Source organism: Mycteria americana, chromosome 3 (genome assembly GCF_035582795.1).
Source record: "Mycteria americana isolate JAX WOST 10 ecotype Jacksonville Zoo and Gardens chromosome 3, USCA_MyAme_1.0, whole genome shotgun sequence".
Classification (NCBI taxonomy): Eukaryota; Metazoa; Chordata; class Aves; order Ciconiiformes; family Ciconiidae; genus Mycteria; species Mycteria americana.
The window spans coordinates 23,824,635-23,847,038 of NC_134367.1; the positions used below are offsets into that span (position 1 = coordinate 23,824,635).

A 22,404-nucleotide genomic window follows, 5' to 3' on the forward strand; every position below is an offset into this window, starting at 1 on the left:
TAGTAGTAATGATTTGACTCAAGATTTTTTTTTGCATAATATTAATCTTTACCAACAGGAATCCAGGTGTTGCACAGCTCAACTGTTATTCTTCCCTCTTTGCTGAACTCCTTTATATCTTCATATACTTCAAATTACAGCTGCTTGTTTGTTCATTGCTTTCTACTATCGTGCATACATATTATATGCTCTGTGTCATATACGTTATCTATAAAGGCACCTGACTAGTTTTTAAGGCCATCTTTGTGCAAGCCCATGAGCATATTCAAGACCATTTTGTAAACTTCATCCTTGTGAGGCACTCCCTGCTTCATAGGTACATCATATTTAACTGTCTGTGCATTTGCTAAGTGCAAAGTACATTATCCTTGAAAACAATCTCATTCCATGCCTCCTTGCTTTTCTAAGATTCTTATTTAAGCTTTTTCAAAAATAACTATTAGTAAATGAGCAGGTTCGGCATCCTATATATTGGGTTTGGATGTTACTCACTTTTCGTGCTTTTTTTTGACCTCTGATACAGATAAGACTCTCAATTCACTTGTTTTAATGATATGTTACTGTAATAGAATGTTTTAGGAAACGTCTTTTAGTGGCACAGTCCCCCAAACTGGCACAATGCCTCAAGCTCCTTGGCAAGGGATGTATGAGAAATGCATCAATTGCTGTTTTATATTAATTACATACACTGGTACTCTTTCTGTGAAGAAGAAATTTGTCCTTAGTCTTGACCCTAGATCTGACAGTTGTACTGCTGTTGGGTATAGACCTTGATCCCATAGTTGTCTCTGCCTGTAGACCCTTACACTCTGCAAAGGCAGTATGTGTTTGTTTAAAAACAACAAAAAATGCCAGAGTATTTAACGGAATAAAGTCACCAATTGAATGGCATTCCATCCTGATTTGTTTTGTCTTGTTTTTAAAACTTGGCTAACTATACACCAGTTACTCTGAAATGTTCAGCTGAAAAAAACAAAACAAATGAAAATCCCTATACATGAGTGTACGTTGCCTGAGTACTGTGACTTCTTTAAAGTGGTAAAAGTCATTTGTTTTACCTTGTGGACAATGATACCCATTATGCATCTCTCACGAAGCTTGAGAAATCGTGGTTCAGTTCTTGGCGCAGCTGTTTGGTGCAAGTGAGCACCCCCTCAAAAGAAAGGCTCCAGCTATGCCCCGCGCTGCTGAAACAATAGTGAGCTATGTCGGGCTGCACGGCTGGGCAGGCGGGCTGCGGCATCCAGAATGTCTTCTGCAGCTCTTGTGTTGCTATAGAGTTTGAACGAGAGAGCCTGAGGGGAAAAAAGCTGGGTTCTGAATAGAGAGGAATGTAGGTATGAAAACTAAAAGAGAAAAGTAAAAGAAGTTCAATTTTTTTTATAACAAAGGGAATAAGACATTTTTGTCCCTTTGTATCTCTGTTTCTTGTTATGAGAAGAAGAAAAATAATTGAAGAAAAAGGCCAGCTATTGGTTTTCAGATAGATATGTAATTGAAACAGATGAGTCAAAGCTATCCTCTATACAAAAACTTATGCATTTGTAAAAAAACGTACAGGTTTGGAGTATGTTCCTGCTCCATGTTGGAAGACCCTTGGAATGAGAAGTATAGTTCTTTTTACATGCTTCTTGTGGCATTGACAGTATTGCAGTTTTACTTTAAATGTGTCTACGTGTTTCAGCAGACAGCTGTACGAGCGGCAGGACAGACTGAGTGGGAGTATAATGAGTTGGCTGGTAAAAATGGAATGTGACAAAAATGCATGTGCAAGTTGTTTACAGTGGCACCAACAGAATTGTCAGCTGCAGTCGGACCACTCCAGAGAAAATTCATTTCTTACGATCTGCTTCATTTTTCTTCTAATTTCAAACAGTGCAAGTTGCTGGTCAGGTTCACTTCAGCGGCCTTGGATCTGTCCCCGAGAAGTTTTCAAAAGTCAGTTGGTCATCAGTGTAGCGATGTATGAGTCTGTAACAGAAGTTACTATTTTAAAATCTTTTTTGCAGTGAAACATGCATGATGAGATTATCAGGAAATTTTGTCATAAGAGCTCTTTCTAGCTTTGAAAGATGTTGTTCATGGATGAATTCTTTTGTTGAATAAATCGTATGATTTTCAAATTGTGTATATCATTTGGTAAAGAATGAATGGAGGTTACTTGAGGAGAACAGTGAATATAAATGTGCCTGTTAGAGGTGCTTACTGTGCATTCTGCAGTGTTGTTATTCGAAGAGTCAAAAGGTAATACAGTAACACTCAAACTGAACCACTGCCTAATAGCTGAAGAGAAACTCTGTTCCTTTAAAAACTGAACATGTGAAGAATAATGTTAACAAATTAAAAGAAAAAAAAATTCCCCTTATTTTTAAACAGCCAGTTTCTCAGTGGTAAGTACTAATTTATGGAGTAATAAAGTATGAAAAGAAAATTAAGTGCCTACTAAGTATAATATCAGAAGTTACACTTTGTAAAAACTTAAATTTCTATTCTTTACCTCTGATCTTAGCCTGTTTGTTGAATTGAGATGGAGAATTTGAACAATATATCTATAACCCTAATATATTCAAAACATAACTGTCTTAGGCTAAGAGCTTATCCTGAGAAACATGTAATTTAGATTTTGATGCAAAATGGCCAAAATGTAACTCTTAATTGTAATGCATGGAAAATCTAAGTGTACTTTTACAAGGAGGAAGCGGGTACTTTTGCATTTTATCTGCAAATATAATTAAGAGTCTGTAATATGTAGTGTGAATATTGGAGCAGATACTCCATATCCCTCAGAGAGATTTGTATCCAAGGAACAGTTTGTCATTTATTTAGCCAAGGAAGTTTTATGTTTATCAGAACAGCTCTCTGTATTTAATAATAGCTGGCACAACATTAAAAGGCTGTGTCTAACTTCAGAGACAGTTTACTTACAAGACAAAACTGGAAAAAAAATATCCCTACTTCTTGTTAATGATTAAAGAACTTTACTACAGCTTTATCTTGCACGTTAACAGGGGCATGTAGAGAGGTTCGGCCTTCCTGGAGCCCTGCAGAAGTTGGAACTGTGAAGGCACTAGATCAAGAAAAAAGGTCTTTCTTCAGTGTCTTGTATTACTTATCTTCAGAAGGAGGATTTTGGCCTTTCTAATGAGAAGCATCGATATTTTGAAGGACAGGAAAACAAAATAGCTAATACTTGTGAAATTCACAAGTGTCTGTGAGCCACAGTGTTAAGGCTTACGTTGTTATGTACGTAGTTGAGCAAATAATTGCGTATTTACATTCATAAACACTCTACTTTCTAAAGATGACTTTTTCCTTGATTCTATTATCCTTGTTCTGAAAAGACCCCCTAACAGAACAGAAGAAAAATATTTTTTTATTCTTTAAAGTGGAGTTCTGCTGTAGATAAAAGTAACATATTAGGAAAAAATCTGCCCACTCCCAGGAACCTCATCTGTGGTAGTTTTCCCAAAGGAGTATCAATAAAGAAATACAAAATCCTTTTAAGTCTGAGTTGTTATGGGCTTGCCAGCCCCTACCATGCAATATTCTTAATAAATACAATATCTAAGTTACTGTGAAGTTACTCTATCATTAGGTAGAATTTTAGCTCAAGAGCTTAGAATCCTTCCATACTAATGATGATGCATTTTCAAAAAAAGGTAACAGGAATATTAACACATCGTATGCAGCAGTCAGAACATATCCTGAGCAAAGCAGAGGAAGCTGGCTTTGTCCCTGACACGGAGGACAAAGATGCAGTGCCTACACTGAAGAGCTGATAAGGAAGGTTGAATGATGTTGTTCAGTTGCATCTCCCCACAGAGTCCCTGTTTTTCTTACAGAGCCATTTTGAAGCCCACCAAGAGGAAGGGATGGTAATCTCTCACATGGCTGTTGCTGGAGTGGGAATCTGGATTGCCTTCACATCTGGATCTACGCTTCGCCTGTTCCACACTGAGACACTGAAACACCTCCAGGATATTAACATTGCCACACCTGTTCACAATATGTTGCCAGGTAGCTGAATCACAGTGAATGATAACATTTTTGTTTTGCCTTTATCACCGTCGTTCTCCAGAGTGTGGTAGATCAGGCCAGAATCTGAAGGTCCCTCTCGGACTTTGAGTCTGATAACTGTCTCGTGACTATTTGCTTTAGTAAATCACAGTCTGTCGCCTGCCCAGAAGAACAACGTGTGCAGTGAGCTGGTTGAGTACCAGCTCTCCTCCTTAGAGGTTATAAATGTAATTATATAGATAAGCATGTGGATTCTTCTGTTTAGTCTTTTTTTTTTTGTGACTGTGAAGCAGTAGGACAATGCAGTCTGCCATGAAAATGTGTTGGCTTGCAGAGTTTAGTATTTGCTTCTGGAACTTAGTATCAAAGTACACAATGGAGTCAATTTGCCCAGGATCTGGACCAAAAAATCACTTCCTTAGTTTTAGTTACATCAGTAGTCCCAGTGAACTTGGCTGAACCACTCACACACTGCCATTTCAGAGCGTGTTCAGTGTTTTGCTGATTGGAGCTTTAATTTGTTGAATTAAAAGGTTAGTCTTATAAGTAAAGGTGGAACCTGTGGTTGTTGTGGATAAAGTTTAACAGATCTTTAAGTGTTTTAAGACAGAAGCTGTTCTATCGTCCCCAAATCATCAGTGTCACAGGCAGTTGCACTGGCCTGTATCAGTTTTGCAAGTGAGTGGCTAGGACCTCAGCATCAGCAAGCACATCAGGTGGGAGCTGTGGCAGTGCTAGGAGAAGAGATGGACAGAAAAGTGATACTGGCATGGCTGAGCATGAGGTGCCCATGAGGGGACAACCGTTCTTTCTGTCTCTCCCTGTTTATAGACTGCAGTAGACTGAGCTGATGCAGTTTTATGGGCAATGTGTGCGCCAGCTTTATCGCTTCGTTTCTAGCAGAAGCCAGTTCTTCCTGCACTGAAATTATATTTATATTCTTACAAGAGTTAGGTATAAATCTTAGATCAAAAATGTTTCACTTCTTCAGTCTCTGTCTTCTTATCATGTTTTCTTTCAGATGCCATTAGCTTTGCAATAAAGCTCTATTTTAAATTATGTCGATTTATATCATGATCTAGACAGGGTGTTTTTTATACGTGGTGTTTGACTGTAGCTCTAACACTGAACAGCAGCAAATTGCCTGCCTTTAAATAGGTCATTTGATTGAATTCATCACAGTTATGCAAAGAAATCAAGATCAGTTGTAAAAAGATTATTAACTTTTAATACGTTCTGCTGTTTATAGTGTTGGGGGGAAGGGAAGTAGGGCCTCCCTTATACATATTTTCTGTATATAAAAATCTTCAAAACTTTAGCTTTAGTGTTCATTGCCATGGTAATAAAACTGCTGATGTAACATACCATTTTTTTTTTAAAAAGAATTTTGGCTAATTATATCTCCTCGGTGTCATTCTTACCCATTTTAGTTCCTTTTTTTTTTCTCAGTGTCTTCACAAAAAGCACGCCAGTGAATGGAAATGGAAATTTATTTCAGGAGTAGAACATTATTACAGCAAATGTTCCAAGGGAGAATCCATTCTAAAAATGAAATTAATTTCAGTTATTTAGCAGCAGCTCTTGGGCCTGTTTATATGATCCCAATAATGCTGCAACAACAAAGGCTAAAAGACAGAGGAGTAGGAGGTTTACATAATAAAGCAGCAGTAAGGACCTTTTGGAACTAAAAGCAGTCAAAGAATAAATCAAGCTCTGTGTAGTATACACTGAGATTAAAAAAGAAAAAAAAACAAAGTGAAACAGAAAAAGAGTGAAATAGCTGCGTATTTACAAAATAGGTATTTGCCTTTACTGGGGATTTTTAGGACTTTTAGTTTTAAAGGAAACAGCTCTGTTAATTTTCTGAAATCCAACAGGAGTTCCTTAATATGCAAAAATAACAGACAAGTAAAAATTCAACTTGTATTGAAATGAGAGAGAAGAAAATGGTGTAAAAATATTGCTAAGAGGCTTGAGAGATTAAAAAGGCAAGATCTCAATATAACTTCAAAGAAGTTGGACTTCTTTTGCCAAGATTTTAGTAGGAACAACAACATGTAATATTGGCCCGATAGGCTACCTGGAGATGTCATCTGTGTCTTCATTTAAAGCAGTGTAAATGAGAGGAATGTCACTCCATGAAGTTAATGAAATTATTTTGTTATCATGCAGTAGAAGTAAAAGAAAAATTTACTGTTGCTGTCAGGAATGGTTACCGTGAGTTACAGTGCTGTATTTAAAGGATAGCTGTAGTAACGAATTAAGATAGAGGAGTAGGAGGTTCTCATAACCTTAGTAACCAATTCTCATAGCATTAGATTTTCCCAATTTTGTTCTTAGGTGAAGATGGCTTTAAATATCACTGCCTGCTCTCCTTGTTGTAAAGGATGTGCCTCCTTTGCTTTGAGGAGGACAACCCTGCAGCACGGTGGGCAGGACATGATCACAGAGGAATGAAGTGTCAGGAAAATGGCACAGGAGGTGATTGTCCTTATGATTTGAAAAAGTTTACTAATGTAAAAAAGCAGACTGTGTCTGGCAGAATCTTTTATCTGCTGGACCTAACTTTTTAAATCTGTGGCAATCTACTTATGAAGAATGAAGCTGGGAGGGCTCTTGCTTTCCGGAGTTACGGGAAGTTTGTAGGAATGCAGAACTGGAAATTAAACCAGGGTCACAGAAGCAACTGTGGGAGAGACATTTAGTCCGGAGTGGTCCACAGTACCTTTGCTTCGTGTAACATCAAAAATACTTCCTAATAATGTATAACAAGCTTGTGTTCTATAACAAAACACCAAAAAAGCACAAATGCCATATGAGAAAGGAAGAGAATGGTTGAGAGGAAGAGCATCATCATTGCTATAGGTCCAGGTAACTATTTATTTCATTATCTAGAAAACCACAGTACAGCTGGATTGCTTTTAAGTGGCCCAAGCACAGCTCTGTTAGCTGAACAGAGGGCATACTGAGCAGCAGGGAAAAAAAAAAATCTATTAATATTTGAAGACAAATATACACGCTTCACTAGTGCAATGTACTTTATTTGTAGAGCAAGTTTATGCTTAGCGTTTGTGATCCGTAGTTGAAATCTCAACAAAGGCAGCTTTTCACCAGCCTGTATCACAGCTTGCACCAAAAAAAGAAAAAAAATACTGTACATGAGTAGACAGTCCATGTGTTTTTTCATAGTCACATTCAGTATTTCATTATTCAAGAACATCCTTAAACATGTTTTTCCTTTCAGCTCTAAAAGAGTTTGTCCTTTTAAAGAGATTTCTGTGACCTTGATACATGTCATTTCATTGCTCATATGGATGATGACAGGTTACCTGTTTAACAAAGAGGTGATTTCTGCTTAAGTTGCTGTATTCTGTTTATATCCATATATCCTCTAATGGCATGTGTGTTTCCTGGAAACAGATGAGAAGAGCAAAGAAAAAAAATGCATCATTTCCTCTCTGTGGAAAACAAACTATGCTTTGAGGCGTACGGCTTTCTTTTGTCGCCACCCCACCAGGTGCCAGACCATAAAATGCAGTTGTTCCATGATTTTTACTGCTGAGAAGTGATAAAAAGATTGGGGGAAATTTTAGGTCAGCCCAATATGTACAGTGGGCTTATTTTTTATGTAGTAAGAGCAGCATGGTCATGTAAGAGGATATGCACTAGTATGCCCTTGCACCTACCCAGGGTTGACTTCAGAAGATCTGTGTGGGAACACATGAGGATTTACCTGGGTCTGGTGGCTGGTTGTAATTGAGACCTGAGAAGGGTGAACACAGAGCAGAACATAGGCAATAAAACCATTTGTCCATGTATAAGCTCAGTTGTTGGTTTCAGTTCTTCATAAAGTCAAGATCTTGGTCAGGTTCTTTTACAGGTTTTAACAGTTCTGTCATTGCATTGGGACAGTGTGATCTGAAAGCTGTCATTTAAAGATAAGAGTATGTGATTGGTTTTGGCATTTATGTTTATCATTTTCCCTTCTTAACTTGTTAATTTCTGTGCTTACTGCATAACGCATTCTGGAGAATTGGGTTAACATTGGTTTTTTTCCCTCCAAATTTGAAATACATCAAAACAAAAAGTCACAAAATAACAAAGAAAACTATTATTTCAAACCTTGGCTAGCAGATAACATATTAATATTTTAAGTTAATATTTTAATAGTTTTTTTAAGCTATGTATCATTTTTTGAGTTGTTATGCGCTATTTCAAAGTATATTTTCAGATGCAGATGTTTCCTGCTTTTCCAGGATTTCAAAGCAAGCGGTTTTCCTTTTGACCTCACTATATATAGATGGTTCACGCTTAAGGTTGTGCTCAGTGTTTAAGATTCTAAGTTGCTGGCTGATAAGTTGCTGTTTTCAGCTATGGAAATAGTAATGCATATTACCAGTTTTCACTGGTAAAAATTACTGGTTAGAAGTTGCTTCAGGGTTGGACTATGAAATCATGCATATTATTTTACATTTTAAAGGCTTTAAAAAGCATTAAAGATCTATTGTTTTAAAATGTGAGCATCTTGCTTCCGCAAGGGGTTTGAGAGGCAAAAGTACAATTGGAGTTTTTGATAATTTTAAAAGTTTAAAAATTGTACTTACATATTTATGTTTGTACTTCGTAAAACAAACTTTAAGTGAAATGGAGTGAGGTTAAGCTAACCTGCAGCTGTGGCACCGGTTGTGGGAGAGGACTCACATGTCATACATAACTTGAGCAAGCCCGACCTCTAAATCACAGCATTCAAATACTGATTTTTGAAAACTCCAGTACACAGAGGTGTTCAGGCATCACCGTTTGAACTTCTTTTGTGCCGAAGGAGTGCCTTTGTGTGCTTTGTTTTGGAAACTAAATTAATCCCATTAATACCTCAAAAAAACAAACCAAAACAAAAAAACCCACACCAAAAAAACCCACCAAAACCAAACCAACCAAACAAAAAACCCTATCAAAAAAGCAAACTCGAAGCTTCAAAAGGCTTGTAATTTATTGATAGGCATAGACCATCCATGCTTATTTACCTGAAGAGTGATGATGCAGTCCTACCAGCATAAACACCTACAGTTTATGGAAGACAACATAGGTGTTTCTGAAGGTCTGCATGAGTAGATGGAGCCTCTTCAACTTACTCGTGCTTGTTACACCTGCCGAGGGTGACCTAATCATCATGCCTTTAGGATATTTTAGAAGGTGGTTTTGGGTAGGCAGAGCTGGGATTCCAGATCTGGCGCTGCAGCCTACGTGTGCCTTTTACAACGCACCGTTGCTGGTGTGTTGTAAATACTTTGTTTTGGTAAAGTTCTGTGAGGAAAGACTTGAACTGTGGTCCGCCTCCTGCTTTCCAGTTGAGTGCTTTGGGCTACAGTCAAGCTGCTCCTTCCCTGCTTTCCCCGTGGGTCTGTGATTCATGTTCTTGGATGTAAATTGACTCAGCTTCAAGGGACGAGATGGAAAATGCATTCATTTGTGATACACCATAATTAAGGTACTTTTCCAAAGTGTGGAACATGCGAGTTTATCCAAGTTGTGTCAGACATGGAATCCAAATTCCCTACTTACTGATGAAGTGATTAACAACTTGAGAGCTGTGATGAAGATGGGAATGACTGCTCTCTTGCATGTAAAGTTAATAATACATCCAAGAACATGTAGGTTTTGAACCTGGAGGATTCCAGCAGACTTTAAATGTTCCTCCACATAAACTTGGGCCATGGCAGAAGTTTGGGCAGGCAGTGGTTTCCATTTTTGAAACGTGGCAAGGCCATTTTGAAAATCCATCTAAACCGAATCAAACATATTTAGTAAGCATTGCAAGCAAAAATTACTTTGTTTTCATTAGGAAAATAGAAATCCCATAAATAATATGTTGTAGAAAATAAAAGAATAATTTTGTTTGGAAATTATGCTGGAGGTCCTCTTGTCCATCCTTCTTGAAGCAGGCCTGATTAGACCTGGTTGTTCAAGGACTTGTCCAGACAAATTTTTAATATCTTTGGATAGAATGGAGATTCCACAACCTCTCTGAGCAGCCCGTTGCAGTATTTGACCACCCTTATGATGAAGCAGCTTTTCCCTACTTACAGTCCAGATTTCCCATGTGCCAAATTCAATCCGTTGTGTCTTACCCCATCACTGTGCACATCTGAATAGTCTGACTCTGTCTCCTGCGCACCCTCCCGTCAGATAGGTGCAGACAGCACTTCTGACCTCTCTTTGTACACTGGGTGCTCCAGTCTCCTGATCATCTTGGTCGCCTTCCATTGGACTTGTTCCAGTGTGCCAATGCCATTCTTATACGGGGAGACCCAAACGTCAACAGGGGAGCAGAGCACTTCTGATGTAGTTTCACAGAATAAAAACTAGGGGAAAAAAGTAATCACGAAGAGGTTTGATTCTTGAGTACAGCGTGTTATGGCAATATATTATTGAGTACTGTGAAGTGAAATGCCTTTCAGTTTTCTTATTGGGAATATACAAATATAGTCTGTTTGTAAAAGCATATTTGTAAAGAAAATCTATGTCTACTTTTAGATACTGTGGTTAGACATTTAGGACAGAATGTTTCAGGAGTTTAATAGTATTTAAATTGTCGTGTGTAAAGTTTAATACCACTATCCAGCAAAATATTTGCCTTTGCGATGAGTGCTTTGCTGAATGAGTCGGTACAGCTGATTGTTTGCCTGAAGTTACTTTGATCTGGGCAAAGATCATCACTCTTAAGTAACAGAGCACTTCCCAAACTTCACAGGGCAGCAGCGTGTTTCTGTGACCAGCCTCCTGGTGTGCCATGGTTTATTGCTGGTTGGAACAAACCTGGGTATAATAGTCGCATTGCCAGTGCCACGCTTGCAGGGGATTCCCAAAGTAACTGGTGAGTGAAATTTCTCAAACGGATCGACTGCAATGGTTTTATACTGAAGATTTCGTTTCTCTTCTGTCACTAGTTTAAGCTAATCTGCCAAATTATATGTATCGTTTAGATATATACCAGAGCTTTGTGATGAAATTGTATTTGTTGTTCTTCCTGAGCTTTACAGGATATCCAGATACTTGTCTAGTTTTGTCTCAGTAGTTTGAGCTAGGACAACTATTTTTCTTTAGGGCATAGGAATAGGATAGGCATTAATCCTGTTGGAGTATGGTCAAATATATGGGGATGAGAAGAGGATGCAAACAATCTTTCTTCCAGATGTGGGGAAAATAGATGCATTAGGTTTAGAGACATAGGTACTGAAAATTAATATGTTGTCTGACTGGTTATTCAGTAAATTGGTTTTGTGCCCTTTTTCCCTAAAACAGGAGACTTGGAATATATGAAAGTATATATTTCATTTTTTTGACAATGATCAAGATTTTTGCATTTTGGAGAGATGTATTTATTGAGTTACTTTCATATTACCCCATTTGAAATACAGACGCATGAATGCTGCTGTATCACTTTGCAAATGTTTAAGCTACTAGCAGAAGCAAGATTTTTAAAGTGTGTTTAATAGAGGCTTTGCCATGCTACGTTTTGGGTTCAGAATTCTGCTCGAGCTTCTGTGCTGCGGAGGGAAGCTGGCAGATTTTATGTGGCAAGCTGTTTGCAACTTCCTTCAGGAAAAAAAAAAGCTTATCTAGCTTTGCAAAATGAAAACGAAATCATCTGTGTTCAGCAAAATACGCAGCAATAATCCAGTATGACACAGGATAAATGCTTCTTAAAAAATATGGAACCTGTGTTAGGTGAAAATAAACACAGTACAAGAAAATGCATAGTTGCAGAATCAAAAAAATCTCTCATTTTATTCTTCCATTTTCTGTTTTGATTATTGTGGTTTATGTCATCTGTATATTCTTGCATTTATTTTGCATCAAGATTTGTCGGATTTCACAGATCTAGAAACATTACATTGAGAGATCTATTTTTATAGTTTTTGATACCTTATTTGGAATTTGAACTGAAAAATTGTGACTTTTTCCAGTTGTGCTTCCAATAGTGATAATTCATTTTATATCATTGCACTTCCTGTAAAAGCAGAATATTTTTTTTTATCATAACCTGGAATGCATTAGGGAGTTAGGGATGGACAGAGTGATTTGCAGCATTGTGGGGTTTTCCCTTGATAGCCTAGCTCTCTTCCATATTGTAGAGTGCTACTTTTTTTTTTTCTTCTTTTTTGCTGTAGAAGCCACCTATACTGATATTGTTATAGCTTCTGAATTTGACCATATGCAACTTGGTTTTTTCATACATTCTAATGATTTGCACAGTGTAAACCTTCCTTGTACCACCAACATCCCACTATTTAAATACTTTAAAAAAAAAAAAGAAAAAGAAAAAAATAATTGTTCAGTCATTTCCTTTCGAATCTGCCATGGTAACTAGACAACCATTCGGAACGATGAGGTTTAGTTCCTGCTGTATAGTGTGGAGGGGTTTGTTATGATGAAACAGATGTTCTTATGCTATTCTGGAGAGGTACAGAGGTACAAGAGGATTAATTGAAAACCACGTATTTTGTTTGTGGATTACTGGAGAAAACTCACAGTATTACATTTGTGTCGATGCCAACAAGAAGTTAGCAGCATTTCTGTACTTATGCTGTTGTGAGAACAGAGCACAAAAGTAAGTCAACTAAAATTCATAATGCCATGCTTCAGCTGATTTATTAGTACAGTCCTAAAATGCTTGTGGTACAATAGGGGGTTTTTTTGTACATTTTTTCTGTAAATTGTGTACACACAAGGTGAAAGACAGACTGGATGCATCTAATAGGGTTTTAAGAGTTATGCTTTTCTGAGCAAATTTCATGAACTAATTATGGTGGAACACTGTGGTAAAATAAATAACATTCTTTAATTGTCTTTTTCTTTTGGCTCCAGGAAGAGGAATGGTGTCCTATCATGCACACAATGGCCCAGTCAAGTTTCTTGTAATGGCTACATCTATGAACAAGAAGAACAGAAACAAATTGAGGAACAGCCTGCCTCCTGGCTCAGAACCTAAAGACGATGACCAAAAGAATGTTCTGCACAATGAAAGACCAGGCTCTTCCCTTAGTAACACCCATGACACGGCAATTTGGCTGGGGGGTTCAGTAGGATCCATTGCACAAAAAAGTGACTTGTCGTCCTCTTCTGGATCCCTTACTTTGTCTCACGGATCAAGTTCCCTAGAACATAGGCCAGAGGACAGTAACATTTATGAGCTTTTGAAGGATCAAAATATCTCATTTAAAAGTAAAAGACAGAGATCCAAGAAAATGAAAGCAAGTTCAGTGTTAGTCATTTCTGGTGGCCAAGGACACAGAAGAGTGAACAAGAAGACCAAGCAGCAGCGACAAGATGAACTAGTGTCTTCAGTGATGGTCTGGCAAATCCCACTATTAAATATCTAACTGAACTAAATCAAGATACTTTCTGCTATTAAAAAAAGTCTGATATCCTTTTACAGCAAATGCCAGCTTAGGACCCAAATGGATAGACTTTATACACCTGGGAGCAATGTCAGTAGGCTTTGATCACACGATTAAGGGTTGCAAGACAGAGTCTTCACATACTTAGAACATTCTGCAGCGTTAGGGTATTGGAAAACATTTAGCTGTTGATGCTGTCCTTGATACTTGGAACAAAAAGGATCTGTTAGACACTTTTAAATGGTTTTAGAATCTCTACCTTATTTATATTCACATTTATAAATATCATAATTATGTTCTATAGCACTTAGGGAAGGCAAGGAACACATGCCATGTCTCATGCTGGTTTTTGCTTATGTAAATCAGCTGTTGTTTCTTTTTCCAAAGTGACATATTGCATGGACTGTAGATATTAACAAATTAGCAAATATTTTTAAACAATAAATAGTCTAATGCAAGCTAATATTAATTTGGTAATTACTATAATAGTTTGTAACATCATTCCACAAGCCAGAGTATGGTCTGGACAAAAGCAGTTACAGTAATTGATTGGTATTTGTTTATTTCAACATAGATTTTTTTTTTTTTTTAGTATTATTATTATTTCTAATGCTCAGTATTATTAAAAATGTTGCAGTATAAAAAGTGCGTTAATTTTCTTGGTAGGTGCAACGTGTTTGTGACTCCCCTTCATTATACAGAGAAAGTTCTAAGGATGCTATGGCTTAGGGCAAATGGAAAATACAGATACAGGATAGCTGTGCATTGTAGTGCTGCTAATGCATTCTCCCCCTGGCAACTCAGTATCAAAGCTAGACATGGACTATGCTGTTTTTAAGGAGGCATGCACATCCAGTAAATTAGTAATGAAATTATTAATTAAATCATTAATTGGGGAGAAATATACTAATATTGGAATATCTATAGGAAGTGCAGGTAACCACTGTGGGTATAGGCCCTACATCTATTGATTTGTGCTGTGTCCTCAGGAAACACCTATCAAATAATGTCACAGCGCAACAGCAACAGCAGAGATATGGTCATATCTGGGTGGCGGTCACCTCTTTTCACCCAGAGTTTCAGCAAAGCATGGTCTTGTAAATGGATATTGTGAAAATAGTGTGCACAGCTTCATTCACTCAGTCGGGCAAGCGGTTACTTTGGTGGTGTTAGAGGGCTGAATTCTAAATAGAGACCTAATCGTCATTTCTTAATGAATCAATGTATTTCCAAGGGAAACTTTGGATTTGGGATTCGTGCTGAAATTGCTTTATGCGCTAGTCTCTGCACGAGAAATATAAGACAAAGCCTTCAGCTCAGAAAGACATTGCCAAAAATGGTGATGAGAGACATTCTTCAGTCAAAATATGTTTAATACAGATAACGTGTTGAATGGAGTCACTGGGAACATCCTTTTCCCTCAATAGACTGAAAGATACAGAGAAATTAGGACGGTTAAGTTTCAGTTGAATATGTTAAGAACTCTAATATTGTCCATCAGTTGAATAAAATACAAATTACATATATCCAAAGCCAAACGTTTGTCAGATGTATGCATTGCCTAGAATCAAGTAAAACTCTTGCTTACTTTGGTACCGTTATTATCCTAGTAAGGGGGTGGTTTGCCCTGAAATTATTTCTGCTATCTCTAATACAAACTCCTTGATTCCACCATGTTTTGTTTCAATCTGCCTAGTTTAAATCAACAACAACCATAATTACAGTGTTTCCCAGCACTTGAGATTTCAAGGTAAACAGTACTAGAGGCTGAATTATTTTGTTCGATAGAAGATAAAGGGTTTTTTTTTCAAAATAGCAGTAGTTTTATTTAAATGTTGCTGAATTTTATTTTCTTTATTTTGCACCAGATTTGTGTACCTCTTAAATTGTCAGTTTGTCTGCTCTAAAAAGCAAACCTCTATCAAGGTGACCCCAAAATCAGTGGGTGGGCTGACTTACCAAGTTTGAGAGCACCAGAGTAATGTCAGGTCTTCCCTGCCACCTGACACCAAGTACGTGGGACAGAGGGAATGCCAATGCAGGCAGTCTTTGCCTGCTAGGCGGCACCGAAATAGGCTTTTCAAAAATCAGATACGCACCCCCATTTCTTTTCAGAGGTTTTGCCCACACCCTACATCCTGATCAGAACTGGATTCTTGAGCCATAATAGCACAGACTTCAATGAGTCACAAAGGACACTTGTTACAGATGGGATTGCAGGCTTAGGGTCTTCATGTGTGTTTTGTGCTTTTATTCTGTGTCTTTTGCTGTGTATCTCACAACTTCAGTTGGGTGTTTTCAGTGTTGGCATGGGCTTAGTGTTGGCATGAGTCCTGGTGAAAAAAAAAAAAAAAAGAAAAAAAAAAAAAGTGCCTCTAAGCCAGGCAGCTGACAACGTTTTCCCAAACTTTTCCTCTTCTCCCTGGCCTACTGCCTGGGCTTGCTTGGCTAGTTGCAGTTTCTACGCTTTTCCATAGCTGTGGCCCTGGGAGCTGCTCTTTGCCCACTGTGTGGAAGTACTACATTGTACAGTTTAATGTATGTATATTGAAAAATATGTTAAAAGATTCTTCTGTGTATAAAGCATGTATAATCTAGTATCCCTTTGCTACACTGCCGTAAAAAGATCACAGGTTTTATTCTGTGTGCTCTTTGGGCGTGGGTTTCCACATCCATGCCTTTGGGACCGGAGGATCATGTCCACTCTCTCATGTGGTGGGTTGACCCTGGCTGGATGCCAGGTGCCCACCAAGCCGCTCTATCACTCCCCTCCTCAACTGGGCAGGGGAGAGAAAATAACAATGAAAGGCTCCTGGGTCGAGATTAGGACAGGGAGATCACTTGCCAATTACTGTCATGGGCAGAAATAAAACTGAATCTTAAAACACCTTCTCCCCACCCCTCCCTTCTTCCCAGGCTTAACTTCACTCCTGATTTTCTCTACCTCCTCCCCCCAAGTGGCGCAGGGGGCCGGGGAATGGGGTTTGCAGTCAGTTCATCACACATTGTCTCTGCCGCTCCTTCCTCCTCAGGGGGAAGACTCCTCACACTCTTCCCCTGCTCCAGCGTGGGGTCCCTCCCATGGGAGACAGTCCTCCATGAACTTCTGCCATGTGAGTCCTTCTGCTGAGTCCACACCCTCCTTTGGGCATCCACCTGCTCTGGCGTGGGGTCCTCCAAGGGCTGCAGGTGGGTATCTACTCCACCATGGACCTCCATGTGCTGCAGGGGACAGCCTGCCTCACCATGGTCTTCACCAGGGGCTGCAGGGGAATCTCTGCTCCGGTGCCTGGAGCACCTCCTCCCCCTCCTTCTTCACTGACCTTGGTGTCTGCAGAGTTGTTCCTCTCATGTATCCTCACTCCTCTCTCCAGCTGCTGTTGCACAGCAACTTTTCCCCCTTCTTAAATAGGTTATCCCAGAGACACTACCACCATTGCTGATGGGCTCAGCCTTGGCCAGCAGCGGGTCCATCTTGGAGCAGGCTGCCATTGGCCCTATCAGACATGGGGGAAGCTTCTGGCAGCTTCTCACAGAAGCCACCTCTGCAGCCCCCCTGCTACCAAAACCTTGCCGCACAAACCCAGTACAGATCTTTATCACTAGGAGCAGTAAGCAGAGTCCACCACACATTCAACATCCACGTGTGGCGGTATTACAGGATCTGCTAGCAATAATGCATGAGAGTTTTAAAGTGAAATTCACCCTATCTTCCAGCTGAAATGTAATTTTCTTCAGTTTTATCAATAAAACAGTAGAAACAAAGTACAAATCTGCTCTTCTGAAAGTACATCAGAGCTTTGCCAGTGACTTCAGTAAGAACAGAACTGGGTCCCTCATTTACTTTATATTATTTTGAAAATACGTATCTATTTATCTTACTAAGCTGTAAAGCAAAAGAGAAGCTGTATGTCTGTCTTTAAAAACACACATTGTCATGAACTAGATTTTTAGTAACTAACTGAGCACAAGGTGCAGTGTTTGTTTTCTGATATACAGCTAACTGGTATTACCTTGCTATGAAAACAGGCAGGAACCAAAGTTTCTCTTACAGCTGGCAAATAGTCTTTATAGCTGTTGTAGACTCTGCTGCTAGGTAGGTTGGATTTCGGTTTCTGATACTGCTTTTCTAGTTTAATAGAAGTTATGGAAAATATTAGGAAAAGAGGGGAGCAAGTGTAACCACTAAGATATATTCTACATATGTTTTCTAACACATAGTAGTGTTTTTTTATAACATGACCCATAAAACTCATGTATTTATGTTCAAAGTATGAAGTGAGAAAAATGATAAAAAATGTGACAAAAATTAACTTCAGAAGTACATTTCTCAGGTTGTCATTTTAACTAGAAGGCTAGAATTTGTGGCACGTGATAATGAATAATGTATATATTAATGGACTCGTGAAAGGGAAAATAGGATATGTGATTAGGACAACAAAGATGTATATTTTTGAGTTTTATAGTTTCTACAATTTAAACACCAGCAAATGCAATTTCTGAAAACGTTGCAGTCTTTTACAATAAGTTTGACCCCTGTATCAATGGACCCAAATGGTGTCTAAGCAGTAGAATTTATACTATGCTGTCTATGTGGAGTATGCATCAGCACTTGGGCAGCATGAGTAACGCATAAAAATGAGAAGCATTAATATTCAAAATTAGTATTGCAGAGCAAAAGTATTAACAGAGGAAATTAATTTTCAGTTGCTAACTGGCAATTCATTCAAATTAATCTGCCCTAAAGGATATATACAGAATCCCATGATTGTGATTAAATTCTGAGACTTGTATTCATCAGCCTAGGCAATAACTTTTATGTGTGTACCTGCACTATTATAAATAAACAAGAAGAGTTATTGAGAGCCATTTGGTTGCTAGTAAAACCTGCCTTTTTGTTCCTGTTTTTATACCACATCTCTTTAATATATGGTTCTGAAAAACATCAAAATCAAATCGCATGAGTGCAGGATACTGTACATTCACACACCTGAAGACAGCTTCTGTCCTAATGGGAATTTACAACTCATTATTTATGGGTGGGAGGCTGAGGGCTAAAAATTGCATGCTGCCCCATTGAGAGAGAACTGAATATTGGGAAGGGTTTCCTGAAATGTGTTTCAGTGCTTAAGCTTCACTCTTCCTCTCTCTTCTGTCCTATTTAATTTTCTGACTGCATAAAGACAGATTAGTTTTTGTGAAATGTATTTGGGGGTGAGAAAAATCTGTGTTTTGAAAGGTGCAACTATAATGGAGGGTTCTGTAAGAGTTAATCTGTGTTGCAACGAATGATACCATGGAGTTGATACAGTATTTTTAGATTGCTTTACATATCCTCATAGTAACAATACTTCACATAATAATAGTCCTGTTAAGAAGGCAGATTAATATCATTCATAGCGAGGAAGAAACTGAGTTGAAAAGTGTTTGCCTGACTTGAAGCCACGTGACTAGTCTGTAAAAGTGCACAAATTAAAGCCATCGCTGCTTTCTAAGCCCATTATTAGCCCTTTAAACTGCTTCCTCCTCGCAGGCATCCTGTATGTGTGGCTGTTGAAACTGTCTGTGCTAGTGAACTGGCCAGGACTAGGGCGACAACTTAAGCACTGACCTGTGACCATAGTTCTGGCCATGGCAGGCTCTCTGGGATTGAGCCTGGCCTGGGCTGCAGCCATCAGACAGCACTGACAGGGCCACTTATCTGGGATATTTTGGGGACTGATTAACTACATGCATGTAAACTGCGCGGTGCCACTTGTAGAATAGGCTCTCTGTCTCTGGTTTTTTGATACTGATGCAGCCTAACATGTATCCATACAACTTACTTCATATGGGATGGACGCCTAGCAGTCTAGAACTGGAGACCGGTCTCTTACAGTCAGGAGACAGAAATATGTGCTAGCATAGACTTGACACCTACCATGCAGATACCAGTGGGTGGTATGAGGAGTCTTAGTGTTAGTTTGCAATGGTTCATCAGCTGCTTGCACCACGCCACAGCTCAAATCCTGATTTACTTCCTTCCCCCTTTCCGATTTAGGGGTTTGATGGCTATACATTGTATCTACATCCCACTTTCCTCACAAATGCAGCATGCACGCTGCTAGATCTATCTGCTATTTGATCTGAGAAATCTAGCTCAAGATTTTCAGAATTAGTTGATTTGCTGCTCCCTCGTACTTGTGCTTACTTGATCATAGCATTTTCCTTAAAGGCATGCCCAGCTACCAAACTGCCAGAAACACTGTTCGCCTCCTAAGACAAAGAATCAAAATAGCAACACGAAACAGCTTCAGATGAAAGGATCTGCAAATTTCCTAGGCAAATGAAGATTTACTGTGTGACTCCATTTGAAATGCAACAATGTCAACTTATGACCAAAAGCACTTCAAGTGCTTTGGCCAAGCTCCATAAACCGTGCTATAAAGGCAGTTAGTCTTCTACAGCACGACCTTCAAAAATGTTCAAAGGGAATTTTTTTTCCTCCAGCAAAACAGGCTTTGACAGCAGAACTGCAAGTTCTCCTATTGTGCGTATTGTTATACTCCAGGGATAATCACAGTTATCATTAACGTGTGTCCCAACCTGGAAGATGAGCCAGAACACCTAGGATTAAAATGACACACCTTGGGAGAGATTAAATCATACTAAGAGTTCACTGGAAATCCAGTTTAAGGAGTATTTTGACATCAAAAGATTCAGGTGAGCCTCCAGCGGAGTTTTCTCAAGCACTGAAGTACCTAATTTCCACTAAAATCTCTATGTTTACATGCCCAAATGCAGATAATGAGAAAGGTTTTAAATTCAAGAAACCAGATACAGCTTAGCTACAGAGTTACAGATTTTTCATTTTTGCTTTCTGTTATTCCACATTGGAGAGAAATTCTATGGGTTTCACCTTGAGCATCAGGGTCACCTTGAATGTTGGTACAAAAAAAATATTAACTCATGCCTTCTAAAGCAAATTATGAAAGTTGTTTCCTGTGGGCTTTTCTGGTTCATTCTTTCTGTCTGCATTTCAAGTTGCAGAACACACCTGTCAGACTACACGAAATGCTTTTTTAATGTTCCCGTTCTAAAGAGATTTCTTTTCTGGAGGGTTGGGTAGCACAGACTGCATGCATTAATCACAGAATCACAGAATCGTATAGGTTGGAAAAGACCTTTAAGATCATCGAGTCCAACACTTAACCTAGCCCTGCCAAGTCCACCACTAAACCATGTCCCTACGCACCTCATCCAAACGTCTTTTAAATACCTCCAGGGATGGCGACTCAACCACTTCCCTGGGCAGCCTGTTCCAATACCTGACAACCCTTTCAGTGAAGTAAAATTTCCTAAAGGGTAATGAGGAGAATTACCCCTAGTTCAGCCAAGATTTGCAAGTGCAACAACTTTTCTGCAATGTTGCTCAGAGCAGTCTGTGATGCTCTTAATCCCGATCACAACCAACTGACACCATCAGTTAACTTAAGCTGCATCTACACCGCTGAACTCAAGAGCACTTCAAATGTTGCTGACACACATCCTGAGGCTGTGTCAGGTGGGATCCACGTGCCAGGCCCTTCCCTGCACATACCCGACTGTTCAGGCAAGCAAAGCTGGTTATAGCCTATACCTATACATGATGATGTTTCATTGATACAGCAGTATTTTGGGAGAAATGAGGTATATGCTGATCATGAGGTATTTTGCTCACAAACCAAAGAGCCATAGTCATAGGCACATGTTGAAGACACAGGTGGTGGGACAATCCATGGCTGATTACGACTGGGAGGAAACATTGACTGGATAATCTCAGAGCACTGTAAAGAGCAAGGGTAGGCTTTAATTCTTTTTCAAATCCTCTGGTTTTTATTATCTTTTTAGCAAATTATGAGACTGTGCACGTTTTCTTGATTGTTCATCTAAGTAAATGCTGTATGTTGTCCATCTTCTAACCTCATCAAATGCATTTGACCTCATTAAAAGCCATTCTACCTATTCAGAGAATTGTTTTGTGTGATAAAATCTGCACTAATACACTCTCTTTTGTTGTGCTCCCCTGATGTGGGTTTTTTCTTAAATTAAAACCAATATTGATCTGTCTCTGGTGCATAAAAGTATGTGAGCCAACACTGAAATCTTCATGATCTGTTTTTCCTTATGACTACTACCACTCTATCTGCTACAAGCTGATAACCCTTCCGATGCAACCAGCCCTTTTCTTTCAGTTCTACTATTTGGGTGTATTACAGGGATGTGTGAAAACTAACACGCAAAGGCAGATTGGCTTGGGTCAGCATCAGTCGTATACAACTCATCCTGTGTAACATGCCTACAACATGTATGGGGCTTTTACTCCAAATACATAAAATGTATTTTAGGCATCTTCAGCTGCTCAGCAGAAATACAATAAGCTGTTTGTCTGTGCCAGCAATAGCATCAAACCAATCCTCGAGGCTCTTGTGTTATAATACGAAGAAGCATTTCACACAGGAGTGTTCAGCTGTCAAACAAAGGATAAGCAAAAGGAGTCAGATTTTCTTTTCTGTTTGTTTTGTTTTTACTTTTTGGCTTCTGGCCATGAACCAGATCTCTGGGTACTGCAGGGACCACCAACATCAGCTACTGCTGCTACATGTCTGATACTTACTCTGGCATGCACGGGAGGAATAGTACTGAGTTTCACCTATGCCAGTTCCAGAATTTTGATGCTGCAATGTTTATTTATCCAAGACATCCTTGTGCCAATCTAAAATACAAAAGAATAGCCAACAGCTTTGCATCTGCATAGATGCTGGTAGCAAGTCTAGACTGTGTAGGCATACCAGTCCTACCTAGTGTGCTGGACATGTGCCCACAATGTAATGGACTCAGCGAGTGAAGGCTGCACAGCCCACCTAATTAGCTGGGTAAATAATTAGCTCGACTCAGCTCCGTGCTGCCATGGCTACACTACCTGCAGGATTCTACCTTGCTTACTTGTAAAAGCTAGCCTGTGTAC

General features: G+C 39.0%; 1 protein-coding gene across 3 annotated transcripts in view; it reads left to right on the forward strand.

Moving 5' to 3' along the window:
* The window catches only part of ARHGEF10 (Rho guanine nucleotide exchange factor 10), a 117,367-nt gene extending 99,146 nt beyond the window's left edge, over nt 1–18,221 (forward strand). For all 3 annotated transcript variants that reach the window (XM_075498038.1, XM_075498036.1, XM_075498039.1), the window contains 3 exons: nt 3,843–4,017; nt 10,769–10,891; nt 12,886–18,221. In XM_075498038.1, coding sequence (XP_075354153.1) covers nt 3,843–4,017; nt 10,769–10,891; nt 12,886–13,400 — 813 coding nt within the window. In that variant the 3' untranslated portion in view covers nt 13,401–18,221. The remainder of the gene's footprint in view (nt 1–3,842; nt 4,018–10,768; nt 10,892–12,885) is intronic.
* The last annotated feature ends 4,183 nt before the right edge of the window (nt 18,222–22,404 follow it).